The sequence below is a fragment of the Tamandua tetradactyla genome, chromosome 3 (assembly GCF_023851605.1).
Source record: "Tamandua tetradactyla isolate mTamTet1 chromosome 3, mTamTet1.pri, whole genome shotgun sequence".
NCBI classification, from domain to species: Eukaryota; Metazoa; Chordata; class Mammalia; order Pilosa; family Myrmecophagidae; genus Tamandua; species Tamandua tetradactyla.
Genome location: NC_135329.1, coordinates 137,564,066 through 137,577,317, shown reverse-complemented (window position 1 = coordinate 137,577,317; position 13,252 = coordinate 137,564,066). Strand labels below are relative to the sequence as shown.

Genomic DNA, 13,252 nt, shown 5'->3' with positions numbered 1-13,252 from the left:
GGAAATTTTTCTCAAACTTAAATTATCTGAAACTAGAGGTATAAGCCTAAGAAATTACTTGATTGAGGCAGTATCACAGGGAAAATTTTACATTAATGTATTTTAAGCATTTTATTTATTCTGAATATGAAGATTTTACGTCTGTGCCTTTTTTGCCAGGTTGTGTACGGAGGTTCCCATGCTGCCAAGTTAACATAGAGTCAGGGAAAGGAAAAATATGGTGGAACATAAGGAAAACCTGCTACCGGATAGTCGAGCACAGTTGGTTTGAAAGCTTCATTGTTCTCATGATCCTGCTCAGCAGCGGAGCCCTGGTAAGTGAGCTCACGCCTGAATCAAGAAATTGATTTTTTTCTTTAATGAACTAAGAAGATAAAAATATCATGGCAAACAGTGGCTCAGTGGCAGGATTCTTGCCTGTCACCCTGGACACTCGGGTTTGATTCCCTGACCATGCCAAAAAAAAAAAAAAAGAAAATGTCATGGCAAGTTGTTTTACCAAAGAATCTAGCCCTGTGATTAGTATCAAGGATGACATTTCAATGTAGCTCAGTAACTATTTAGTGAACACCTGTTACATGCCAGGTATTATTTTTGCAGCTTTGAGTGCAAAGATGAGTTAAGATCCAGGCATCACCTCAAGGAAATCAAAGAGCTCTGGTGAAGAAAGATACACAAACAAGCGGTTACAGAACTGGTTCTGAAGTAAAGATATTTGTCTAATGGGGCATCAGAAAAGGTTTACCAAGTTAGATGAGGTCTTTCCAAGGTCTGAAAAGATGAATAGGAATTCTCTGTTCAGACAAGGTGGGCTGAGAAGAACAAGTACTGTGGTAAGGAGGCGTGAAACAGCATGAGATATTCAAGAAATCGAAAGTTGCTGAACTGTCCAGAGTGTTGGGGAGAAAAAAAACAAGTATTGGGAGGAGGATGGTGGCCAGATTTGTGTCCTATGTGAGAGGTAGGCAATGTCAGCCATGAAGTACCTTGCATTTTATTATAAGGAAAATAGATTGTATTTTTGGATGAGCATTGGATGAGTTTTTCATTCTTGTAGATATGTTGAATATTTTCTCTAGGGTAGAAAGGGATCCAGAAAAGCTAAGAACTCCCTGAACCTTTTCTTATTTGTTTTTCTGTCCTGCTGACACCACGAGAAATGGGCCATTAGAAGCACAGCAGTTTGAGATACCACTAGGAATTCAACTATACTAAAACCAAATATTCAAATATCCAAGAACTTGATAATTGCCTAATAGACAGTCCTGTGGGTCTGGGGTTTGATATTCTTTTTTGCAATATAAAATGTTAGGCTATTACTGTTTCATGGATTCTGGCAGAAGATATGAGACTTTAGAGCTTTAAAAGGAAGCAGCATGCATTTCAGTATGTTCCTATTGATTGACCTTGCCCTGAGTCCCAAGGAGGACAATACGGATACACATGACTGGTCCACACACATCCATCATGAGTTGACATCACAGTTGAGAAACACTAGGCTTGGGCAACCCAGTCTTGTATTGTAAGTACTAAGCAGTCCTGCTGTTTGTCCCAGAGAAGACACAACTTTATCCCTCAAGGTTGTTTGCTGCAACATAACCCTGGGAAATGCTCTGTTGAAGGCACAGTCAAGGTTTGCATTCTTGACATACTCAGCAAGAATGTATAGGAATGCTCAGGGCCTGCAGTGGATTGCCTCACCTAGAAAGTCTCATATCTCCCAAAAAAAAGAGATAATAAGAAAAGGATACATAAGACTGGTGGAATACAAGTAGGGACATACAAAATTGTGTCTGCTTTATCTGTGTTGCCAATACCTAAGGAAGTTTATTCCATGCTGAGTCACAGTTGTGACTGAGACTTTCCAAGGAGTTTTCAAGAAAGTTAAAGAAAAGTTTAAGGTAACCCCTTAGCCAAAGTGTTTAAAAAGAAAGAGGAATTTTGGGAGAAGGGATCTCAAAACTGAAATTAAAATAATCCATATGAGAAAGAAAAGGCAAGGCCCTTCAAGAAGCTGATGTTTTTATTCATAGTTTACCAATGAAGCCAAATTTTTAAAATACCTGCAGTAATATCTATCATTATTTATATAGTTATTGTGATTCAAGCTCTTTAAATGTCATCTCACTTGATTTTCAAACAACTCTATGAGATTTTGGTTATTTCCTATTTTTACCAATGAGGAAGCCAGGTACAAAGTTTATTTAACAAGTTGCTTTGCTTAAGGTCTGACCGCTAGTAAATATCAGAGCTATAAATTATGTCTAAGATCAAAAACTTTCTACTGTGTGGTGGTTCTACTCAAATAGAAATAAATGAGTAGTAACTGAAATGAGTAGCAGCAAAGCCTAAGCCCCAAACCAGGTAGAACTCATGTAACGACCTTGCTCCCTACCCCCTCACCATAGCCTCAGTCCCGAAAGCTAGGGCTCCTGTAGGCTGAGTCCTGTTCCAGGCTCTGGAGCCAGTCAGAGAAGGGCATACTCAGCCAGGGTCATTGCTTCTCAGAGTTGAGACTTGCTGCTGGCCCTGCTCTGACCTTGTCTCCCAATTCTGGGAACAGGACTCTCCCCTCCCTTTTCTTTGCATTTCAAGGATTGAGTGATTGTCATAGTTTCTGTTTATGAGTTTACCTGATTCCTCCAGAACTTGGAGGAAAAGGACAAGAAAATCTTGAAGGCTGGAATTCTGCCCCTGCATCTCAGTTCCACTGACCCTCAGAACCTGTCAACTGTTGGAACCTTCTTTTTGCATCTTAATAGGTCTGTCTGTTCTTTCTGGACATTCAATATTTAAAAAATATTTTTATTGATAAAACAACACACAAACACAAACATTCTTAACCTTCACACATTCCATTCATGGTGTACAATCACTGGCTCATAATATCATCACATAGCTGTGTATTCATTACCGTGATCATTTTTTAGGACATATGCATCACTCCAGAAAAAGAAATGAAGAGAAAAAAGAAAAAACTCATACATACCACACCCTTTATCCCTCCCTTTCATTGACCACTAGTATTTCTATCTACCTAATATATTTTAACTTTTGTTCCCCTATGATTTATTTTTTTATCCATATTTTTTACTCATTTGTCCATATCCTAGATAAAGGGAGCATCAGACACAAGGTTTTCACAATCACACAGTCACATTGTAAATATTATATCTTAATGCAACCATCTTCAAGAAACAAGGCTACTGGAACACAGTTCTACAGTTTCAGGTACTTCCCTTTAGCCACTCAAATATACCATAAACTGAAATGGGATATCTATATAATGTATAAGAATAACCTCTAGGATAATCTCTCAACTCTGTTTGAAATCTCTCAGCAACTGACAGTTTATTGTGTCTGATTTCTCTCTTTCCCCTTTTTGGTCAAGAAAGTTTTCTCAGTTCCTTGATGCTGGGTGCCACCTCATCCCAGGATTTCTGTCCCACTTTGCCAGGGAGATTTACACCTCCAGGAATCATTTCTCACATAGAAGGGGAGGATAGTGGGTTCACTTGCAGTGTTGGCTTAGAGAGAGAGGCCATATCTGAACAACAAAAGAAGTTCTCTGGGGGTGACTCTTAGGCCTAATTTTAAATAGGCTTAGCCTATCCTTTGCAGGAATAAGTTTCATAGGGACAAACCCCAAGATCAGGGGCTCGGCCTATTGATTTGGTTGTCCCCACTGCTTATGAGAGTACCAGAAATTCTCCAAATGGGGAAGTTGACTCTTTCCCCCTTTCTCCCCATTCCCCTAAGGGGACTTTGCAAATACTTCTTTATTCACTGTCGAAATCACTCTGGGATGTATTGGGGCATCATACTAACCTGGACAAACCAACAAAATCTCGTGTCCTATTCAGAATTCCCTGTACTTATGGTGTTCAATTAAACTGACCATACACATTAAATTATGAAATGCACTATCCAAAATATAACTTTTGCACCAAATAAACATCTCTCCCTTTAGTCTCACACAGAAGTTGAAGGTTTTAAGATATGGATGATATCATCCTTTACCTTGTATTCTGATATACCTTAGTCCTATCCAGATCAGCTTCATTCATATCTCTCCTCAATGTCTGAACCCTTTTTCAACTTTTTAAATAGTTCCTTTATGGGGTACTGCCTACTTTCGTAGCTTCAGAGCTCTGACTCTGAGTCTCAGGTGATAGACATTCAATTTTGATAGCAACAGTTTGCAGATGTGCCAAGGTTAATTTTTAAAGTATAGCAGAATTTGGACTAAGAATAAAGAAAGATACAACCCATGATTGTGGATAGGGTAATGTAGTGTGAACCACTAATGATACAGGTCCTTTTACTTTCATTTTCTCCAATTAAGGTGAATGGTCTTTAAACCTCAATGATACCATCCTAGTGCCTTAGGCCTGTGTAGTTGGCAATTCACCATCTGTGCTTTTAATGAACTCAAGTCTTTAGGGTCATTCAGATTATGTCCCACGGGACTTGTAGCTATGAGCACAAAATCACTGCTAGTCAATTAACAATCTTAAAGAGTATAAGAGATGTTACAGTCATGGAATGAATTCAGCAGTGGTTTGTAGAACTGAAGCTTTTGAAGATTGATAAAATATGGGTGCAGAATTCAAAGGAAGAAACCACCCTCTGTATTCTATAGCCCCATTAAGCTGCTTAAGTCATTCATTAAGCAAACACTTCCTAGCTTCCTGCTATGTTCTTGAGACAGTGCTAGTTAACTGAGGGTACACAAACATATGAGGGCTGAAGGAAAGATTCCTAAGCCCTACTGGTGGGTGTGGAGGAGCATGCAGGCTGAGAAAGTTATCTAAGAGGGGCTGACACTAGAATTGCACCTGAAAAATTACTAGGACTTATCCAATTTGAAATGGGAAGGAAGGGGAGTCAGATAAAGGTGAGAATTCTTGTAGTTGTCAGACATCATGGTCCTTTTAGAAGACTGCAAGTAATTTTGCTCTTTTGTACTCTCTCTTGACATCTGGTGACCAGCAGGATACAATGGTGAAGAAGCTAGAACTAAATGTTATGCAGTAACTATGAATCAGAGGAAAGTTGGCAGGCCCATAACAGTATTGTACTTCAGAGATCATAATTTTATTTCTTGTTTTTATTATATTTTGTAAGTTCCAAGTTGTATATGAATAGAAATTTTGAATGTTATTTCCACAGGCTTTTGAAGATATATATATTGAAAAGAAAAAGACCATCAAGATTATCCTGGAGTATGCTGACAAGATATTCACTTATATCTTCATTCTGGAAATGCTGCTAAAATGGGTAGCATATGGTTACAAAACATATTTTACCAATGCCTGGTGTTGGCTGGATTTCTTAATTGTTGATGTAGGTATTTTGAGAATTTTTCTTTTAAAGAATTCAAAGTGTCCTGAAAAAAAGTCACTGTAAGATGCATGCTTTTGTAATATAATAGATTTTAAAGGAAGGTTAACCAAAATAAGAAAAAAAATTGAAGGAATGTAGGTTGTTTTTTTCCTCAACCTTTAAATACGATTGAGTCTATAAGAAATCATTATAAAATATTTGATACTTAAAAGCCTTTAAAAATATTATCTCATACATACCTGTCATCACCTGCTTAAGAAATAAAAATGTACAAGTAGAGTTAAATTTATTTTAAATTAAGAAAGAGGTATGACTGCTTATAAGGGAAATTATTTTGTCTTGTATTTGAAAATCTGAACTGGTGATACTTATTCAGTGTATCATCCTGTTTGGGAGTATGTTTCAGAATTTCAGAAGGTGTATAACTTGAAATATTCCATAGGAAGTATTCCTTACTATTTTGAAAACAAAAAGGTTTAAAAATGTTTTTATTTATAACATGAAACAGAGTAAACCTCCACCAAATATTCTTTTCAGTGGAGATAAAGATCTAGGGATGAGAGGATGGGGGATGGGTTTTTTTTTAATTTATCCAAAACTGAGAAATTTATTTAGAACCATTTTTCTCAAACAGTCCTAGCAGCATCAGCATCACCTAGATGGGAACTTGATAGGAAAGCAACTTCTCAGGACCCACTGAATCAGAAACTCCCGGAGTTGGGCCCTGCAGACGGCAGAAGTTTCCTTGTGTGTTCAGGACTGAGAACCACTGATTTACGTAGGTTTGAGGTTTAGATGGTGGACTTCTCTGGTTCCTGCAGGCGTCTTGATTCTTTTAGACTTATTTGAGCATTACTCATCAGTTCATATATATTTCCATATATACACATGTATGCATAGGTAGAGATACAGATGATAGGCAGGTAGAGAAAGTGAGACTCAGATCACCACATACTAGTTGACTTTAACAATTTACTGTGTCACGGTTCTAGAAAATCAAGGTATCAACAGAAGCATCTTCCTCTTTTTTTTTGACATGGGCAGGCACGAGGAAAAGAACTCCAGTCTCCAGCATGACAGGCAAGAATTCTGCCACTGAGCCACCATCACACTGCCCGCATGCTTCCTCTTAAAGGGGAGAATATGTTCCATGCCTCTCCCTTGGCTTCTGTGTGTAGTCTGCAATCGGTGACGATCTTGGCTTGTGGCATAACCCAATCTCTGCCTCCGTCATATCGCCATCTCTCTCTCTCTTTTTGTTTTGTGTCCAAATTTCTTCTGCTTTTAAGGACATCAGTCATATTGGCTTAAGGGTCCACCCTAATCCATTTAGGCCTCATGTTAACTAATAATGTCTTTAAGATCCTATTTACAAATATTTCACATTTACAGGACCTGGGGTTAATATTCGAACATGTACTTTGAGGGGCCACATGGATTGCCATAACAGATAGCTAGATAAATAGATGCATACATGTGTATATGCACCAATATATATGTATATGTATGTATGTATGCATGTATGTGTATGTATATATGTATTCTACTCAGCTACAGACTAGAGTTGTAGTTTTCTCAATAATATGCACACATAATCTTCAATATCAAAAAACTTAGTGATTAGAGAACAAGTCTATCACTTCCTTAGGTACTACTCAAATTATAACACACATTTGAAGACTTTATCTTTTTCTGATTACAAAGGTAGCATTTTTTTGGTATAAAGTGGAAAATAATGGATTTTTAAGTGTAATGAAGTGAAAAATAATGGACCAGAAGGACTGGATGAAATTTAAGATTGATATGAGGGAAAATTCATTCTGCTGAATGGATCATTTGAGGAATTAAAAAAGAAACAGTAATGTTATGTTTATTGAGACATTCAGAACTGTAGGAAGACAAACATTTCCACATATCCTGCTTTAAATATGAATTGACTTGTCTTTGATGGCAGCAACATCAGAGAACTTGTAAGCAATTAATTTTTCTACTCCTTAAATACTTAAAATTACAGAAATTGATTCTCAGATGCTTCCATCTTTTCTAAGCAACTTAAATCTCTTAGTCGCTACTTTAATCCATAATGAACTGCATAGCTGAGATTGTCTCCAGCTACTTATGATTTGAAACAGGTGATTACTTCGGAAGGCACTTACTGAGAAACTGAATGCATTCACAGATCCAGACCTAAGGTCACTGAGGAGCTCATTGCTTGGTTACTAAAATGTGTATTGATTTTCTTTCTCCATGATTTTTTCTGAGGTAATTTATGTTAAGAATACAAGTTTCTGTTAACTATTGGTCATGATCATTGTGACTAGTGTATTTTTTTTATTGTATAGTAAACATATATACAAAGCAAAGAAAGAAAAAAGCAATAGTTTTCAAAGGACTCCTCAACAAGTAGTTACAGAACAGATCCCAGAGTTCGTCACGTGCTACCATGCCATCATTTCGGATCTGTACTGTAACTCCTCCAGAACATTGGAGGCTAGAAGGAATACATATTTTTTTTATCATCACAGCTTTTTTTTTTCTTTTCTGTGATAAAATAACTTACATACAAAAAGCAATACGTTTCAAAGCACAATGCAGCAATTAGTTGTAGAACAGATTTCGGAGTTTGGTATGGGTTACAATTCTACACTTTTATGTTTTTACTTCTAGCTCCTCTAAGATACTGGAGACTAAAAGAAATATCAATACAATGATTCAGCACTCATATTCTTTTGTTGAACCCTACCTTCTCTGTATAGCTCCACATCAGCTTTGATCTTTCTCAAACCCTTATGGAGTATTTGGGCTATGCCCATTCTAACTTTTTCATTTGGAAGGGGCTGTCACTAATATGGGGTAGGGAGATGGAACTATCTGATGTTCTGGACAGGCTGGGCCCTCTAGGTTTTAGGACTTACCTGGTCCAGGGAACCTTCTGGAGGTTTTAGGTTTCTGGAAAGTCACCCTAGCAGATGGAACCTTTGCAGAATCTTATATATTGCCCTAGGTGTTCTTTAGGGCAATTTAGCCTAAATTGATGTATGGGCGCCACACCTTTGTAACTTAGCTTCAGAATCACATATTTTGTTGTGCTCTGGGTTTTGTTTTTTGTTTTGCTTTTTTTTTTGTATACTATATGGCGGGATCACACTTCATTCTTTTTCCATATGAGTACCCCATTATTGAGGCACCATTTGTTGAATTTGTTTGTTTTTGTTGGTTTCTTTGTCTGGGAAGTGCATGGCCCAGGAATCAAACCCAGGTCTCCTGTATGGCAGGTGAGAATTCTACCACTGAACTACCCTCGCACCCACTAGCTTTTATTGCAATTAAAATTTTGATAGTTACTCTAATCAAATTTTGAAACTTAATAAGTGTATAAACTTATAAAATATGAAACGATTATATGTGATTTCTATTATAAGATAGAATCTGTTTTCCTTCTACAATTTCTTCTTATTTTGGTTAATAATCTTTTAAATCTAGTTCCTTACAAAAGCACCCACCAACCCATTATTTTTAGGCAATGTCTTAGATAACTTGATATATAAAATTATATCATTCTTGTTGAGTTGCTTTTAGTGAGCTTTGAAAGTGTATTTTCTCTTTATGCATTATCATTTCATTGAAACAACTAATTAAAATTTTTTTTTTTTTTGTAGGTGTCTTTGGTTACTTTAGTAGCATACACCCTTGGCTACTCAGATCTTGGCCCCATTAAATCGCTCCGGACACTTAGAGCTTTAAGACCTCTAAGAGCCTTATCTAGGTTTGAAGGGATGAGGGTAAGAAAATACTAAACTTCTCAATAATGTGCCTATTTTGTAAACGGGTTATAAAATAGGGGGAAAAAAGTATATGTCAAAATTATGAACTATTTATATTTTGCACATACATATATAATACATATCAATTTATATATGAATTACTTGTGTATATGTGTATAAACATTATTTCAGTACATATTTTTTAACAAAGAAATTCAATCAAATGCAGTAATGCTTCATTTAATGTTATTAGGCAATAGAATGATCCAAATAAGTGAATTTTCACTTTTTAAATGGAAAGTTTTCCCATGCTAAGAAAAGTCAAGTGAAGGGAATATTTTTAGTCAGACACCATCTCTCATATACAGATAATCAAGGCCTTGCCTGTATCACGTGCTCAAATATTTGTGAAAGGAGCCACCCTGGGTAGGGAGCATAAAGAAAAGACAGGGAAGTGATTTTATTTCCCTATAATATTGTTACAAAGTAAGTGGAATTATCTCGAAATTACACTTGATAAAAGCAAGAGTCAGAGAGTTAATTTTTACAGGGCTGCATAGTACAGAAAGAGAGAGATTTAGAAAAAAAAATAAGAGCTTCCAGCTGCCTAACTTTAAACCACAGTAAACCAACAGCTCCTTCATGAAACACCTGTAGGGCAGTGATCTTATCTTCTGTACAGTGCATGTCCTCATTTCTGTTACTCTCCTCACATCTCTTATTCTCCACATTTATACCTGCTCTCTCATGCCTCAGTTGTTCACTCACCCTGGAATGCTCCCCCCTGCCCTGCCTGCACTCTAATCCATCAATATGGCAGACAAACACCTACTAGTACTTTATGTCTCAATTTTTTAATTGCTTTCTCTATTCACCATCAGCTATAATTAGGCATCCTTCCTCTGCATTCAGACAAGTAAACCCCCATTAATTGTATGTGAGTTCCTTGTTTCCCTGACTGCCTCTCTATTGTAGTGTCTGAGCAATTTAACATGCAGATCAGTCTGGCTCAGTGGTTCCCAAAGAGTGGCCCTCTGTCCAGCATCGTCAGGAAACATTAGAAATGTAAATGAGCAAGCCCCAACCCACACCTACTGCAGTAGAAGCTACCATGGGGTCCAGCAATATATGTTTTAACAAGCCCTCAAGGGGAACATTTGAGATCTTTCATGCTAGCAGATCTTCGTTGTTTTGTCTGCGAACCTAACTATGACTGTAACCTCTCCTAATTAGTGTTTCCAGTATATAATGGGGTTCAAGTGTGAAAGAGACATTATGATACTGTAATTTTTTTCCTAAATACTCATTATGAAAAAAATAATTGAAATATTACAAGGCCACTATATGTGGGAAGATGGTGTTAGAATTCGTTGTCATTAATTTTGTTTTTTGAGAATAGAATGTTACCACCTACCCAGAACTGATGATTGGTCCCTGGACTCTAGTATACTCTATACTGCATTTTCATGCTTCTCCATAGAAATCCACTAATTCGCCTATTATTTTATACTGTTGGCACAGTGCCCTTTACCTATAATACAGGAGAATTGGATGCAAGTGAGTGTTTTAATACATTTGGAGGGGCAAATATATCTAATTATATTTTATTAACCATGCTGCAGGATTGTTTTGAAGAATAAATGAATTAATGCACTTGACATGTTTAGTCTGAAATTCTACTTCAAAATCAGGAACCAACTTCCTGTATTAAATACAGGAAACTTAAAATTTAACAGAATGATTGGTCCTGATGAAGTAGCAAATATTTATTATTTTGTAACTGCCCTTTTATTGAGCAAACCCTCCATTGAGGGTTTGATAATGAATAGCAGTGGCAACGCTAAAAAGCAGAAATAAAGCAAGTATTTATGATAAACTGTCCTCGCTTTTGTTTTACCCGAGGCCAGCATAGTCTATATTTAGCCTGACTTACATATAAAGCATTTTTAGAGTTAGAATAATAAATTTGAAGAGCTTGCTCTCATTTTGCAGATGAGGAAACAGACCCACCATGACCCAAAGGTCTTAACTGAATCCACATGTCACACAACTGGAAGAATCAGCTAAATCTCAATGGGAAAATGACTCCCTATCTTAACTCCAGCTAAGATTCACCAAGAGTGGCTCTATCTGGAGAATCTTTAGTGGCAGTAATTCTAAAAACACAAAGCTTTAGCCTTTATTCATTATCATTTATACATTTTTACTCTTTTCCAAAATGTGTAGATTTTATGACTTCAGCTTCCCAATAGCAGGTTTTTAGTTCATTATTTTTATTGATATCTTCATTTACTCAAGCTGCCTTACTATTTTGTTCAGCACTGCCTTGTATTTCTGCTAGTAGTGTTACTGCATATTAATCGTTTATCCTTGAATCATTATAAACTCATTGATGCCAGAGCTCTGGTCTCATTTTGTCTTGCTTGGCACACTGCTGGGCTTATCGGAGGCATTCAGTAAACATGTTAGTTGCTTGATTTGATGGCATAAACATTTAAGGGTAGATTTTCTAATTTCTATAATAACTGCACTGTATTTCATTAATGTTGCCCATTTAACATTTTTACTAGTAATCGTTCTTTTCTTTCTTTTGAACATTAGGTGGTTGTGAATGCCCTCATAGGAGCGATTCCTTCCATCATGAATGTGCTGCTTGTGTGTCTTATATTCTGGCTAATATTTAGCATCATGGGAGTAAATTTGTTTGCTGGCAAGTTCTATGAGTGCGTTAACACCACTGATGGATCACGGGTTTCTTTAAGTCTGGTTGAAAACCGTTCCGATTGTTTTGCCCTTATGAATGGCAGTCAGAACGTGCGATGGAAAAACCTGAAAGTGAATTTTGATAACGTCGGACTTGGCTACCTGTCTCTGCTGCAAGTTGTAAGTGACCTTTGCCAGAAATGTTTCGTATTTTAATGGAAACTGTATGAAAGACCTAAGACATTATTCAAATATCCACATAATCAGTTAATTAGAAGTCATAAAGTACTTTCTGATTTTAAAAACAGAAGTTGTTTCTTAGAGCTTGTGCCTGTAAACATGAGTTAATACATCTTTATTTTTACTACATAAAAGAAGAAAAAAAATCAATTCTTTTTTTTTTTTTTTACATGGGAATCAAACCCGAGTCTCTGGCATGGCAGGCAAGAACTCTGCCACCGTGCTCAACCAATACATAATTTTTTTTGGTGTCATTTGGAGCCAACCATGGCACTACCTGAATATTGCTACAAAAATAAATACTTACTTTTGGGACTGTCATTTTTACATTATATGGGACTGAGAGGGGACTTCTCATTATCAGAGAGAATCCTTAAGACATGGAGAAAAATGTTTCCTGCCTTATTCATAAACTTTCCCTCCACCTCTGCAGAAGAAAAGTTCATGTGCAAAATTCAGAGACAATTTTAACAGTTTGGAAATAATTTTATGGTCCTAAGATTTAGAATATTGTTTGGAATGCATGGTTTGTTTTTTTAGCATGGCAACTTTACACTAAGTTGGCACTTTGAAATACAGCAACGCTTACTAATATCGTTTAACGTAAAGTAAAACAAGCTAATGTACATTTATGTCCATTTGCAGTATGAGCTCTGCATTCAGATTCTATAAATGTTATATTTGCAGGCAACATTTAAGGGATGGATGGACATTATGTATGCAGCAGTTGATTCTGTTAATGTAAGTATTGGTTAACCTACACTAAAATCTATAATTGTTAGAAGTTTCTTACTTGAGTGGTTTTCAAACTGTGGCTCCAAGGAGTGTTCTGTATGTACCGACAGTTGAAGAATTTCCATCTGATTGTAGCCTAGTGATTAAGAATACAGCATTTGGAAGTAAACAGAGAGGGCCTGTCTTAAATTCTGGCTCTACCACGTACAAGCTATGCAGCTGACTTTGAGCAAGGTACTTTACCTCGTCCAGCCTTAGTTTATTCTCGTGTTAAACAGAAAATAACTCAATCCATACTTTATAGCAGATCCAATAAAAAATGCCAAGAACAACACCGGACAGCACTGTGCTCAGTAAATATTAGTTTACCAGAGGAAAAATGAAATAGCCTTTTGTTCACAGTTTTTATTGTTTTTATATTTTGAAGTGCCTTGGGAGAGTTTATGAAAAATAAATTCCACCCC

At 36.6% G+C, this 13,252-nt stretch overlaps 1 protein-coding gene across 2 annotated transcripts in view; it reads left to right on the top strand.

Annotated features, from left to right (window-relative positions):
- Positions 1-13,252, top strand: part of SCN9A (sodium voltage-gated channel alpha subunit 9) — a 180,572-nt gene that overhangs the window by 151,523 nt on the left and 15,797 nt on the right. For both annotated transcript variants that reach the window (XM_077154056.1, XM_077154055.1), the window contains exons 19-23: positions 160-314; positions 5,173-5,346; positions 9,006-9,128; positions 11,712-11,993; positions 12,741-12,794. In XM_077154056.1, coding sequence (XP_077010171.1) covers positions 160-314; positions 5,173-5,346; positions 9,006-9,128; positions 11,712-11,993; positions 12,741-12,794 — 788 coding nt within the window. The remainder of the gene's footprint in view (positions 1-159; positions 315-5,172; positions 5,347-9,005; positions 9,129-11,711; positions 11,994-12,740; positions 12,795-13,252) is intronic.